The sequence below is a fragment of the Enhydra lutris genome, unplaced genomic scaffold (assembly GCF_002288905.1).
Source record: "Enhydra lutris kenyoni isolate GAN:26980312 unplaced genomic scaffold, ASM228890v2 scaffoldscaffold21, whole genome shotgun sequence".
Taxonomy (NCBI): Eukaryota; Metazoa; Chordata; class Mammalia; order Carnivora; family Mustelidae; genus Enhydra; species Enhydra lutris.
The window spans coordinates 33,802,788-33,817,866 of record NW_019154105.1 but is presented as its reverse complement, the minus strand read 5'-3'; the positions used below and the strand labels follow the sequence as shown (position 1 = coordinate 33,817,866).

Sequence of the window (15,079 nt, the reverse complement as noted above, 5' to 3'; positions counted from 1 at the left end):
GCCCATAAACTGGGATTTTTAATTCCTTTCCTTGAATGTGCAAATGAAGAAAGATTTTTATAAAATTAAGAACAAAAAACAAAACCCAAAGTCAGCAGAAGGAAGGGAATAATAAAGATTAGAGCAGAAATAAATGGTATAGAAACTAGAAAAGCAATAGATCAATGAAACCAGGAGCTGGTCCCCCCCACCCCCCATGAGAGCATGCGTGCCATGCATAGACAGTGGGGGAGAGAGAATTTTAAGCAGACTCCACTGTTACCGTGGAGCTCCACATGGGACTTGATCTTACAACCCTGATATCATGACCTGAGTCAAAATCAAGAGTCAGATGCTTCACCAACTGAGCCACCCAGCTTTCCTGAGGAACTGATTCTTTGGAAAAAAAATTAACAAAATTGATAAGCCTCTAGCTAGATTGATCAAGAAAAAAAGGACTCAAAAATCACAAATGAGAGAGAAATAACCAGTATCACAGAAATTCAAAAGACTGTCAGAATATTATGAAAAATTATATGCCAACAAATTGGATAACCTAGAAGAAATGGATAAATTAACCTACCAAAACTAAAGCAGGAAGAAATAGAAAATTTGAACATACTGATGTTGAATCAGTAATCAAAAACTCCAGGATTGCTTGGGTGGTTCAGATGATTAAGTGTCTGCCTTTGGCTCAGGACATGATCTCCAGGTCCTGGGATTAAGCCCCTCATCTGGCCCCCGGGGGGGCGGGGGGGAGTCTGCTTCTCCCTCTGCCTCTCTGCCCTGCTCGTGCTCTCTCTCTCTCTCTCAAATGAATAAATAAGATCTTGGGGGGAAAAAACCTCCCAACAAACAAAAGTGCAGGGCCAGATGGCTTCACAGGTGAATTCTACCAAACATCTAAAGAAGAGTTAATAGCTATTCTTCTGAAACTATCCCAAAAAATAGAAGAAGGAAAACTTCCAAATCTATTCTCTGAGGCCAGCATTACCCTGATACCAAAAACAAATAAAGATACCACCAAAAAAGAGAACTACAGTCCAAACCTCTAATGACATAGATGCAAAAATCCTCAACAAAATACTAGCAAACCAAATCCAACCATACATTAAAATAATCATTCACCACAGTCAAGTGGGTTTTATTCCTGGATTTCCAGGTTGGTTCAGTATTCCCAAATCAATCAGTGTGATACATTACACCAATAAGAGAAAGGATAAGAACCATATGATCCTTTCAATAGATGGGGGAAAAGCACGTAGTAAAGTAAAACATCCATTCATAATAAAAACCCTCAACAAAGTAGGTTTAGAGGGAACATACATCAACAAATAAAGGACTTACATGAAAAACTCACAGGAAACATCATAATCAATGGGGAAATACTGAGAGCTTTTTCCCTAGGTCAGACACAAGACAAGGATGTCCACTCTCACCACTTTTATTCAACATAGTACTGGAAGTCCTAGCCACAACAATCAAACAACAGAAAGAAATAAAGGGCATCCAAATAGATAAGGAAGAAGCAAAACTTTCACTGTTTGCAGATGACATGATATATATGGAAAATCCTAAAGACTCCACCAAGAAACTACTAGAGCTGATAAGTGAATTAAATCAGATCTCAGGATACAAAATCACCATACAGAAATCTGTTGCAGTTCTATATACTAATAACGAAGCAGCAGAAAGAGAAATTAAGAAAACAATCACATTTACAATTGTACCAAAAATAATAAAATCTGTAGGAATAAACTTAGCCAAAGAGGTGAAAGACCTGTACTCTGAAAACTGTAAAATACTGATGAAAGAAATTTAAGAAGATGTAAAGAAATGGAAAGACATTCCATGCTCATGATCGGAAGAGCAAAATATTGTTAAAATGTCTGTATTACCCAAAGCAATCTACAAATTTAAATGCAGTCCCTATCAAAATACCAACATTTTTCACCAAATTAGAACAAAACCTAAAATTTTTGTGGAACCACAGAACACCCCGAATAGCCAAAACAATCTTGAAAAAGAAAACCTAAGCTGGTGGTATCACAATTCCAGGCTTCAAGTTATATTACAAAGCCATATTAATCAAAACAGTATGTCACTGGCACAAAAATAGACACATAGATTAGTGGAACAGATTAGAAAACCCAGAAATAAACCCACAATTATAGTCAATTAATCTTTGACAAAGCAGGGAAGACTATCTAGTGGGAAAAAGTATCTTCCATAAATGGTGTTGGGAAAACTGGACAACTACATGCAAAAGAATGAAACTAGACAGCTTTCTTACACTATACACAAAAATAAATGCAAAATGCATTAAAGAAGTAAATATGATACCTGAAACCATAAAAATCCAGAAGAGAACAGAGGCAGTAATTTCTCTGACAAAGTATTGAGACTACATCAAAATAAAAAGCTTTTGCACAGTAAAGGAAGCAGTCGACAAGACTGAAAGGCAATCTGTTGAGTGGGAGAAGATATTTGCAAATGACATTTCTGATAAAGGGTTGGTCTCCAAAATATATAAAGAACTGATACAACTCCACACTCCCCAAAACAAAGAATCCGATTAAAAAATGGGCAGGAGACATAAACAGATATTTCTCCGAAGAAAATATGTAGATGGCCAGCAGACACATGAGAAGATGCTAAGCATCACTCCTTATCAGGGAAATGCAGATCAAAACTGCAATGAGATACTACCTCACACCTGTCAGAATGGTTAACATCAAAAACACAAACACCATTGTTGACAAGGATGTGGAGAAAAAGGAATGCTTGTGTACTGTTGGAGTGCAAACTGGTGTAGTCACTATGGAAGACAGCATGGCGTTTCCTCAAAAAGTTAAAAATGGAATTACCCTATAATCCAGTAGTCGCACTGCTGTGTATTATCCAAAAAATACAAGAACACAGGGGCATCTGGGTGGCTCATTCCATTCAGTGTCTGCCTTCGTCTTAGGTCATGATCCCAGGATGCTGGGATCAAGGCTCTCTCTCTGTGTCGAATAAAAAAATAAAATCTTCAAAAAAAATACAAGAACACAAATTCAAAGGGATACATGCACCCCTCTGTTTGTAGCAGCATTATTTACAATAGCCAAGATATGGGAGCAGCCCAAGTGTCCATCAGTAGATGAATGGCTAAGAAGTTGTGGGGGATATATACATATATATTTGGGATATTATTTGCCATAAAAAGATTGCAGTCTTGCCATTTCCAACAACATGATTGTAGCTAGAGAGTATAAAATCAGTCAGAGAAAGACAAATGCCATATGATTTCATTCATGTGTAGAATTTAAAAAACAAATGAGCAAAGGGGGAAAAGAGACACAAACTAAGAAACAGACTCTTAACTAATAGTTGAATAGTTGGATATATAGTTGGCTGTATATGTAGTTGGATATATACCAGAAGGGAGGTGGATGGGGGATGGGTGTAATAGGTGATAGGGATTAAGGAGGGCACTTACGATGAACACTGGGTCATGTATGGAAGTGTTGATGCACTGTATTGTATCCCTGAAATTAACCCTGTCTAATAACTCTACTAGAAGTAAAATAAAAACAATTTTAAAAATTCAGCAAATGGTTGTCTCTGATGTTGGGAGAGATTGACTGAAAAGAGGTACAGGAGAATTTTCTGAGGTGATTGAAAAGTTCTGTGTCTTGATGAGAAAGTATGTTACAAGGGTATTGATTTGCCAAACCTTTAAGAACTGTATATTCAGGATTCTTGCATTTCATTGTGCGTGAATTTTACCACAAATTTAGAATTTCCATATGTGGAAATGTGATTACTGAGCGTATATTTTAAAATGTTAAGAAATTAGTATTAATATTTAAAAGTATGATAATAGTCTTGTGTCTGAATTTCCTAAAATGCCTTAGAGTTTTAGTCACTCAGGTAAAATATTTAAAGATGAAATGGCATGAAGCTTCCAATTTACTTAAATATTCATGGGGGGAGTGGGTATGGATCAGAGAAAACAGATGTGTTACATATTTACAATTATTAAAGCTAAGCAATGGATGAGTTGGATTTATTGAAATGTTCTTTTGGGTTTTTAAAAAATTTTTACCCATCTCTCTGTATGTTGACAGTTTCCATAATATAAAGTGCAAAAAGACGTGATGTAGATTGTGATCATCTTTTTTTAAGCACACACACACCCCTCCCTGAAATCTGGCACAAATATATTCACAAAAGCAACATTAACAAACTGTTTACAAGTGCGTATGAAGATAGTCTGAAATATCCGTCAGACTCTTAAATGATTCCCTCTCCTGTCCTATTTGATTTCTTTACAATGAGAATGCTAGTGTTCTAACTAGAAAAACAAATTAATTTCTGTAATAGATCGAGCGGCAACAGAGGTAAATAAGCGCTAAAGTCACATGGTGTTGGTGCTTTGAGAACCCTTGGTAAAGAGTTTTGTCTTGATTAAAGTGGTCGGAATGGCTTTGATGAAAAAGATTGCAACAGGGCCTTACTGAGTAGATGGAAATTGTATTTCTTAGGGTCTTTTGAAAACTATCTTAGGGGCCTTCGGATGGATCAGTTGGTTAAGCATCTGACTCTTGATTTTGTCATAGGTCATGGTCTCAGGGTTGTGAGATCGAGCCCCACATTGGGTTCTGCACTGGGTTTGGAGCCTACTAACAAAACAAAATAAAACTATTTTAGAAGTATAATAATATTTTTAAAAATTAATTCTAAAGAACTCCTACAACTCCATAGTAAAAGTCCTGATTAAAAAATGGGCAGAAGATCTGAATATTTTTCCAACTAAGACATAGAAATGGCCAAAAAAGTACATGAAAAGGTGCTCAGCATCACTAATCATCAAGGAAATGCAAATCAGAACCACGATGAGCTATCACCTCACACCAGTTAGAAGGACTTATCAAAAGATAAGAAATAACAAGGGTTGGCAAGCATGTAGGGAGAAGGAAGCCCTTGTGTGCTGTTGATGGGAATGTAAATTGGTACAGATGCTATAAAAAATAGTATGGAGGTTCATTAAAAAAAAAATACTGAACTACCAAATGATCCAGCAGTTCCACTTCTGGAATTCTTATCTAAAAGGAAACAAAACACTATGAAAAGATATCTGCACCCTCATGCTCAATGCAGCATTATTTACAACAGCCAAGACTTGGAAACAGCCTAAATGTCGATTTTGATAGATGAATGGATTAAAAAAATGTATATATGTGTACACACACACACACGGATATTATTCAGCCATAAGAAAAAAAAAAAGGAAATCCTGCCATGGATGGACTGTGAGGGCATTATGCTAAGTGAAATAAAGTCAGAGATAGATACTGAATGATCTCATTTATATGTGGAATAAAATAAAAATACCCCCAACTTACAGAAAACAGGTTGGTGGTTGCCAGAGACGGGGTAAGTAGGGGTGGGTGAGATGGGTGAAGGTGGTCAAAAGGTACAAACTTTCAGTTACTAAAAAATTAATTTGTTTGAATATTTTTATAACTATAGTGTTTTATTTTTCTTTACCTCTGAGAGACTAAACGACCTCAAGTTTTAGATTTAAACCTATGTCTCTAGTGATACCTAGGTTGGCAACTTCTGTGGCGGCTCATTTTTTAAAACTTTATTGCTAAATAATATATGGTACATCACTAATATTAATTGATATGAACTTATTGAGCACCTGAGTTTATAATGTAGTATTTAGGAGAAATTAGACTTTGTCTTCTGTAAGGAGGTCAAAACAACTAGAAAGATAGTGCAAGGTAACATTTAAGCAGTTGCATGATAGTATGATACTTAAGGAAAAATCAAAAAAGGGAAGGATAATCATGGAGGGGGAAGCATTTATAATGCTTCTTAGCCAGTAGATATTAATATTCATTATGTTGCAAACCAAACAGATGTAGGTTATATTTACATAACTGATATGTATATATCTCTCTCTATATATTAGTGTGTATATTTATTTATGTATACACACACACATTGTAATTGTGCAGATAAAGGTCTGAAATCTATCTCATTCTACTCCTACCCCTGTGGGGAGTGAGGCGGACAGGATTAGGGATGTTCTGTGACATCTTATTTTTATAGGAAAAACTAACAAGTTTGGTCCACATTTCAGTTTATGAAAAACTTGTTATCCTACACTTCATTGCATGGCCAACCTGAATATTAAGGACTTTAGAAATAATGAATACCCATCGGCTATTCTGTAAGCATTATAAACACATGCATATATATATACAGTGTGAATTAATGAATATTTCAATTTAATTTACAAGTTTAAAAGAATTCTATGTTAATTTGCTCTCATTTCTTGGTTTGATTCACTGAAAAGCCATCATCTTTTAGGTAGTTTTAACCCTCTTTTTCTTTGAAATCCAATAGAAAAAAACTTGTAATGCTCTGTGTATTTAGGGTAGGATTTCCGATAACAAAACTTAAAAGTCCAATCATGTATTTGTTTTAGCCATTTCAAGGTGGTGTAATCTCTGTGTATTTTTACTAGAGAGAATGTTTCTGTTAAGGTGTTTGTTTCTTTGTTTTTCCCAAGATTTTTATTTATTTGACAGATCATGAGAGCAGGAACACAAGCAGGGGGAATGGGAGAGGGAAAGCAGGCTTCCTGCAGAGCAGGGAGCCCGATGTGGGGCTCGGTCCTAGGACCCTGGGATCATGACCTGAGTCGAAGGGCAGACGCTTAAGGACTGAGCCACCCAGGTGCCTCTCTGTCAAGTTTTTTGTAACCTACAGGGAAACCTCATCTATGAAACCTTATCTTGAAGCTTTACCTGTCTGATTATTTGATACCGTGCTGACAAAATGGAAAAGCCCCAGATTAGGCAAATAATATCATGTAGGATATTCACTCAGAGGCCTTCTGTTTTAAATAAATAATTCTAGTAAGATAATCTTTTTATCTAAATTCACATCAAATTAGAATAGAAAGGAGTGGGCGCCTGGGTGGCTCAGTGGGTTAAAGCCTCTGCCTTCCGCCTAGGTCATGGTTGCAGGGTCCTGGGATGGAGGCCCGCATCTGGCTGTCTGCTCATCGGGAAGCCTGCTTCCCTTCCTCTCTCTGCCTGCCTCTCCGCCTACTTGTGATATCTTTCTGTCAAATAAATAAATAAAAATCTTAAAAAAAAAAAGAATAGAAAGGACTTACTAGGAACAAGCATACTAATATCAGGAGTTTCCAGTGGATAACTCTTTTTTAACAAAAGATGCAATTGAAAAGCCAAATAAAGAGAGAAAGGAAGAAAAGATCAAGTTCAGGGAGGATGGAAGGAAGGAGAGAGAGGTGGTAACTAGGATTAAAGACATGGTATTTTTGACATATTTACTTTGTTTTTGTTTTTTTTAAAGAAATAAAATCTTAGTTGTAATTAACCCTACATCTTTATTCCCTCTTTCTATGCCCCAGTAATCACTGCTCTGTATATATTGATATATGTACTTCCTATGCATGGCTTTGAAGTTTTAGTAGAAATGTGTGTATCTGTATACAATGTATGGTATTTAAAATTTTTACCATCTTTTGTTTGTTTAGCAATATGTTATTTTTCCTATAAAAATACCAGCTATCACCTACTATCGTAATCCTGCTTCTCTCCTCAGAGGTATAAACAGTTGAATGTGTATTCTTTTAGAACTTTTCCTGTGCCTTACATTATATGTTGTCTACAAAAATGACGTAAGTTTTTTTGTACTTTACATACTGTTCCTAAACTTGATTTTTTTTTTTCTTCCACTTTAATGGTATGTGTAGGAGCTTTTACCGGGTCAGTGCAGAAAGCTGTGTCTCCACTCCATTCTTTTAAACTGGTGGAGAAGTAACTGTGGTTTGGCAACACCATAATTTATTTTGCCATTCCTTATTGATGGATTTTTAGGTTTGCTTTCACGTTTTTCTTCTTTATAAGCAATGGTGTTTTGAACCCCTCAGGGTTAATCTTTATTTCTCCAAGGTAAAGACTAAAACTGGAATTGCTGGGCTGTTGTGTAAGTGCATGTGAATTAGTTCTTTGCCATTGTCAGATTGCACATTCCAGATTGGTTCTACTATACTCTCCATCTTGCTAATAATTATTTACCCTTTCTTCTTCTCCATAGGGTTTGCTAGCAGTGGGCATCAGTAAGTCTGTTCAAACACCAGATCCTACTCATCCGTAAGGACATTGCCTTTATTTTATTTTATTTTTGGCAGCAAGTCATTGAAATACAAGCAGTTGAATTTTAGAAGTCTCCTGCAGTTTATATATCTGCATTTTTGTGTTAAGGATTTGGTCATTTCTTTCACTGTAGTATCTAAGATACAGGATTCAACCACAATGTCAAAATAAACTCAAGATATAATTTGAAACTTGTTTTTAAATTATATTTTTGCTTTGTAACAACATAGAGATCTTGTCCTCTTCATATTTGATAATTAATAGAAAAGCACAAATTTTGATCTTAGAGTTTTATTCTACATTTAGACTAAGAGGCACTGAATCTAAAATTTTAGTGATAACCAGATGCCTGGGTTGCTCAGTCTGTTAAGCGGCTGCCTTCAGCTCAGGTTATGATCCCAGGGTCCTGGGATCAAATCCCACATTGGGCACGCTGCTCAGTGGAGAGCCTGCTTCTCCCTCTCCCTCTGCCTACTGCTCTGCCTACTTGTGCTGTCTGTCAAATAAATAAAATCTTAAAAAAAATAAAAATAGGGACGCCTGGGTGGCTCAGTTGGTTGGGCGGCTGCCTTCAGCTCAGGTCATGATCCCAGTGTTCTGGGATCAAGTCCCACATCCGGCTCCTTGCTCAGCAGGGAGCCTGCTTCTCCCTCTGCCTCTGCCTGCCTCTCTGTCTGCCTGTGCTCTCTCTCTCTCTCTCTCTAACAAATAAATAAATAAAATTAAAAAATTAAATAAAAATAAAAATAAAATTTTAGTGAAAACTTTTATGAAATCCATGTTTAATGTATTTTAATTCTGTTGGGACTTAGTATTCTGCTAACATTTCAAAATTGTTTATTTGTAAAATGAGTATTCTTTTATATTGAGTCACATCAGTTATTTGAGAGATATATATATATATATATATATATATATATATATTTTTTTTTTTTTTTAACTAACATAACCCCTAATCCTTTTTTTTTTTTTTTAAAGATTTTATTTAGTTATTTGACAGAGAGAGATACAGCAAGAGAGGGAAGACAAGCAGGGGGAGTGGGAGAGGGAGAAGCAGACTTCTCGCTGAGCAGGGAGCCTGATTCGGGGCTCTGTCCCAGGACCCTGGATCATGACCTGAGCCGAGGGCAGATGCCTAATGACTGACCCACCCAGGTGCTCCCATAATACTTTAGAATTCCTCATGTATCATTTATTTAACAAGTTTCAGTAATAAAATTTGATCCACCTTAGGTCAAAATAATGTACTTTTATTTCTGTAAAGGAGTCTACCTCTGTGCTTTATATAAATGCCTTTTGTTTGTTTGTTTTTTAAAGATTTTATTTATTTATTTGACAGACAGAGATTACAAGCAGGCAGAGAGGCAGGCAGAGAGAGAGAGGAGGAAGCAGGCTCTCCACGGAGCAGAGAGCCTGATGTGGGGCTCGATCCCTGGACCCTGGGATTATGACCTGACCCAAAGGCAGAGGCTTTAACCCACTGAACCACCCCGGCGCCCTTAAATGCCATTTTTTACTCAAAAGCAAGACACTACTTTTTTTTTTTTTTTTTTAAAGAATTTATTTATTTGTCAGAGAGCAGAAGCACGGAGAGCTGCAGGCGGAGGAGGCAGAGGGAGAAGCAGGCTCCCTGCTGAGCAAGGAGCCCAATGTGGGACTCCATCCCACATTCTGGGGTCATGACCTGAGCCAAAGGCAGACGCTTAACCAACTGAGCCACCCAGGCATCTCAAGACACTACTGTTTTTTTATAAACAGTAGTGTATTTTTAATATCTTAGTAAATAGTTACAGAGAACAACTAGTTTTCTTATCTACTAATTAACATCATTATAGTATTTTACTGGGTCAAGAAAAGAATTTTTTTCTGATTAGTTTTATACACCAAAATTTTAAAAACAGGATAAAATTTTATAGTTTTAGGTTGTGAAGATTTCTTTTTAAGGTATTTTCAACAATCTACTTAGTGCTGCTCAATAGAATTTTCTATAGTGATAGAAGTATTTTATATCTCTCCAGTATGATAGTCAGTAGCTACATGTGGCTGTTGAGCATTTGAAATGTGGCTAGTGTAAACAACTGCATTTCAATTTTTATTGTTTAACTTAAATTTAAATAGCATTATGTGGCTGATGACTAATATGGGATGATGAAGATCTACATAGTTAAAATTTTCAGTAAGAACCTACAATTTTTTGAAAACATAGAGAAGGAAAGTAATAGGACTTAATTTAGATCTTAATTTACTTTAACTGAAATAAATATAAATATATATATACTATATTACTTTGGGGGAACATTTAGAGAAAGTAAGTTTTTCTAAATCAAGCAGTAGAACATTTTCACATCTATAAACTGAGAATTCCCTATGGCAAGATTACTACATATTTGCAAAAATAATTTTAAAAAGCAGTTTTAATTAAGACCTGTTGTTTAAATTTGCATCTGCCAGAAGGGTGCCATAGAGTTTGGCTTTGGGAGAAATTTCCCAGGAAATATTTTTATTAATGAGTGACTGCTTTCCTCATAAAGTATGTCATGTTTTTGAGCTTCTTAAAACTCAGTATTTTATTGATACATACAATAATAGAAGATAATACACATATTGACCAAAGATTCTTAAAAAATAAATGAGACTTTTTTAAAAAAAACTTGCCATAAAAACACCCAGAAAACTGAAGCTCATAGTCCTAATAATAATAGTTAGAAGTTAATAGTGTGCTAAACTCTTCAGAACCAGCCCCAGGTATCCAACATCTAATTATAGGCAAGAAGACCAAATGTTCAGTTAGAAACTGTATTACAGGGTAATTTAAATGTCATCCTCTCCATTAAACACCTGAATGCATTTTTAAAAAGATTAATTTTATCAGTATTTGTACATAATAATAAATTGACTGTATTTAATCAATACATACTATATGGAAAAGGGATTAACAAATACCTGAATTCAGTTATATTCACTCTGTTTTTCTATATTTTCAAAGATCTTGCAGGTTTTTTTGCCTTTATATGTTATTTTCTGATTGAAGTTACATTTTAACTTTGATACTTTGATTAATTAATTTTAATAAATTCAAAATAAATTTAATTTAATAATAAATTAATAATAATTTAATAAATAATTTAATATAATAATATATAATAATATAATGCATAATAATATTAAAATAATTTAATAAATAATTTAATAATTTGATAGATTCAAAATAAATTTTGATTAATTAATATTAAATAATATAACTGATACACTTATTTTAATATAAAACCATAAACATCTTTATAAGAAATTTTTGATTTTCTTTTTCATTGACTTATTCAACATATATTGTAAAATGATTTGTATTTCTTGTAAAGTGTACAATTTTTTTCTATTTTTCAGGTATGGATTTTCAAATATGCGCTATATTGCTTCGCTAATTAGTGGTGTTGGTATTTTCATGATGGGTGCAGGATTATCTTGGTACCACGGAATCATGGGATTGCTTAATCCTCAACCAATGGAATCCCTTCTATGGGTAATCTTTTTTCCCCCTCAGTTTTCAAGTAATATAAGTATGGGAGAATGCCTTTGTCATATTGATGTTAAAGAAAGGGACTAACATATGCCTTTTTTACTGTAATGGTTATGTGTCTGTAGTTGTGTTTTTTAGAACATGAGTACACATGACCTCTAAATTCATACGGTTCAATGATGTTGAACAAGAGTATCTCTATAGGTACAGGGGCACTTGGCTGGCTTAGTTGGTGGAGTGTGCAACTGTTGATCTCTGGGTTGTGGGTTCAAGCTCCACGTTGGGTATAGAGATTATGTAAAAATAAAATCTTAAAAAAAGAGTAACTCTTTATGTACAATCATTAAGTACTGACTCCTGGCTAAAATCTTGGGCAGTTCCATTAATTTCTTAAATTATATTGAAAAACGAGAAGATCTCTGTTCATTTTTAGTCCCAAGAATAATCTGTCAGGATTTAAAACATCCAGTGCCACAAGATAGTCTTAAGTTGGAATTGTTGTATTTAAAGATGTTTTTTCCACTCACGTAGGTAGGAAGCTTGTACTGGGGGAATGGGAGGATGGGAGCATGGTCACCTAGATTTTCCCAGCTAGGGCTTCTGCCCTTCTGTCTTACTCCTTAGCTTGCCTCTGGCAGCATCAAAGGTAGGGACAGAAGACAGAAAAGTACTACTTTACCGGCACCAGCATCATTTTGCATTGGTTTCCTCTGGCCTTTGTGGATGCTTAGAGCTGCCTTTTTCTCTCATGGAAACTTCTTGGAGATTACCCTGCGTGGCCATTCTGACTCTAGTTCCCTTGACAAGCACAGATTGGTCATGTGACACCCCCTCTTAGCTTCTGCTTCTTAGGATGTAGTTCCAGACTCTTTCTGCTGAGGTTGCCTTGCATTTTCCGGTAGGCTCTTTGGGCAGTTGATCTCCTTTCAAGAGACTCTGATTACTCAGAGTTCTCCTTGGGCTCTGTGTGGTAAAACAGACATCTTTATTATCCTCTCACTGAGAGTGCAGTTTTGTTTTGTTTTTTTTTTCCCCAGATGTAATCATCTACTCTGTTGACACAATCTGTATCAGTAGACTTGCCAATAAATTTATTTTTATATGTGCATTAGGCATAGTTCATTGTATTCTCTTCTAAACACTAGGGACACACATCCAGCTTTCTGAACAGTCTTTTTTTTTTTTTTTTTTAAAGATTTTATTTATTTAAGAGAGATCACAAGTAGGCAGAGAGGCAGGCAGAGAGAGAGGGGAGGAAGCAGGCTCCCCACTGAGCAGAGAGCCCAAAATGGGGCTCAATCCCAGGACCCTGAGATCATGACCTAAGCCGAAGGCAGAGGCTTTAACCCACTGAGCCACCCAGGTGCCCCTTTTCTGAACAATCTTAATGGCTTAATAGCTTTTTTCAAAGAATTCTTCACTTTTAGCCTTGACCTTAGTTCTTCCTCATGGGTTAGTGGTATGGAGCTAGGAGTTGTAAAACCAGGCTGGGCATTCTCTACACAAAGCCTGAAGAGATGGTGTAGCACCTCATTTTGGAATGTGGGAGTACTTACACCCTCATTTGTTCTCAATTGGAATGAATCTCATTGAACATCTTTTCCTCCATTCTGAAAATGTTCAGCCGCTTTATAGATACCTCATTCTAATAGTATTCATCTGTATTACTTCACAGAGACTAAGTGGTTAATGAAAATTAGTTAAATTTTCAGTTGCGTGTAAGTTTTAAACCTACTAGAAGCTCAGGGTGCCTGAATAGCTCAGCCACATAAGCATCTGACTCTTGATCTCAGCTCAGGTCTTGATCTCAGGGTCCTAAGTTCAAGCTTTGTGCTGGGCTCCATGGTAGGTGTGGAGCCTACTAAGGAAAAAAAAACTCCTAGAGGCTCTTCTGTCTTTTTGCAGCTAAATGAGGTTACATAAGACTATGACTTTTAGTTAATAATAAAAGCAATGTACCATAGACCAGTTTATGTTTATTAGGTATTGGAATCTTTTGCTGGGATATGCTGTTTCCCTTTATTGGGTGATAAGTGTGTCTTAAATCCTTTCAGGAAGGAGATAGAAGGATTAAAAAAAATTATTGGACAGTTAAGCTGTTCAAATTATATTGTAGGTTGGCAGTAACATTCAGTAGAGATAGCCTAGAATTGAGACTGGAAAACCCATATTCTGGTTCTTACCCTGGTATCATTTCTGTGTACTCAAGCAAATCACATAGCCCTAGGACATCACCGTTTCCTTAACAGAAATATAAGAGTATTAGATGAGGCTCAGAATTTTCCAAACTTCTATTTCAGGAAAACCCAGGGTTCCAAAAAGATAATGCTGAAAATTCTACATATGTTTCGTTTGAATTTCATTGAAACTTTAAAAAATTCAAGTTGCTAGGTTGTCTCTTGGTTTAAAGTTTTTTTGCAAATCTTTATTTAATTCAAGTGTGTCCTGTTACTGCGAGGAAGATGATGTAATCCCAAATTGATCACTATTTATAACTGCTTATCTTTTTGAATCTGGATTGGTACTGGGCATCCAGACAAAATCCAGAACAGAAGTTACATAGTTATGGGTATGGATCTTTCTTTTTGAGTTTCAGAGAGGGAAGGATGATTTATTTATTTATATTTTATTAACATATAATGTATTATTTGCTTCAGGGGTACAGGTTTATGAATCATCAGCCTTACACATTTCACAGCACTCCCCATAGCACATACCCTCTCCGATGTCCATAACCCAGCCACCCTATCCCTCCTCCCCTATCCCCCCAGCAACCCTCAGTTTGTTTCCTGAGATTAAGGGTCTCTTATGGTTTGTGGGGATGGATCTTACTATATCCTGGTATCCATACCTCAGATTTCAAATGTTTGTGTTCATTTTGAACTTCAGAAAAATTTTTATATGAATTTTTTCATCTCTTATGTTATGAATTTAACTTAAGTCATGGTATAACATTCTGTAGAGTGGACAGTTTAATCTTTTAAGCCTTAAAAAAATGAGATGACCATCAGATTTTTAACTTTTATTTTTTTTCCTTTTATGAAGATACGCCATCTATTTCCTTGCCTTCATTTGAGCTGTCTCCCATCACGATTTTTATCTGGCTAGGATTTAAATTTATGTTGCATTTTAAACATTATAAACTTTATGCATGAATCATTATGATTCTCTAATGAAGTATTAACTTACACCTTATTTTAATACTTACTTTCTAGGCGTATTGTATTTTAGCGGGATCATTAGCATCTGAAGGAGGTATGTACTGTTACAGTATCTCTTTATTCTTAATTTAGTAATATATATTCAGCAGTCCATTTTTATAAATTGCTAAATTCCACTGATTAAAGAAAAACTATGGAAATAGGAATCTACTTCGAGGGAGTAAATTCTTTGTATAATG

General features: G+C 35.5%; 1 protein-coding gene across 1 annotated transcript in view; it reads left to right on the top strand.

Annotated features, from left to right (window-relative positions):
- LOC111149255 (solute carrier family 30 member 9) overlaps positions 1-15,079 on the top strand; it is an 84,888-nt gene that overhangs the window by 48,673 nt on the left and 21,136 nt on the right. The window contains exons 10-12 of the mRNA XM_022506213.1: positions 8,107-8,162; positions 11,547-11,682; positions 14,895-14,934. Coding sequence (XP_022361921.1) covers positions 8,107-8,162; positions 11,547-11,682; positions 14,895-14,934 — 232 coding nt within the window. The remainder of the gene's footprint in view (positions 1-8,106; positions 8,163-11,546; positions 11,683-14,894; positions 14,935-15,079) is intronic.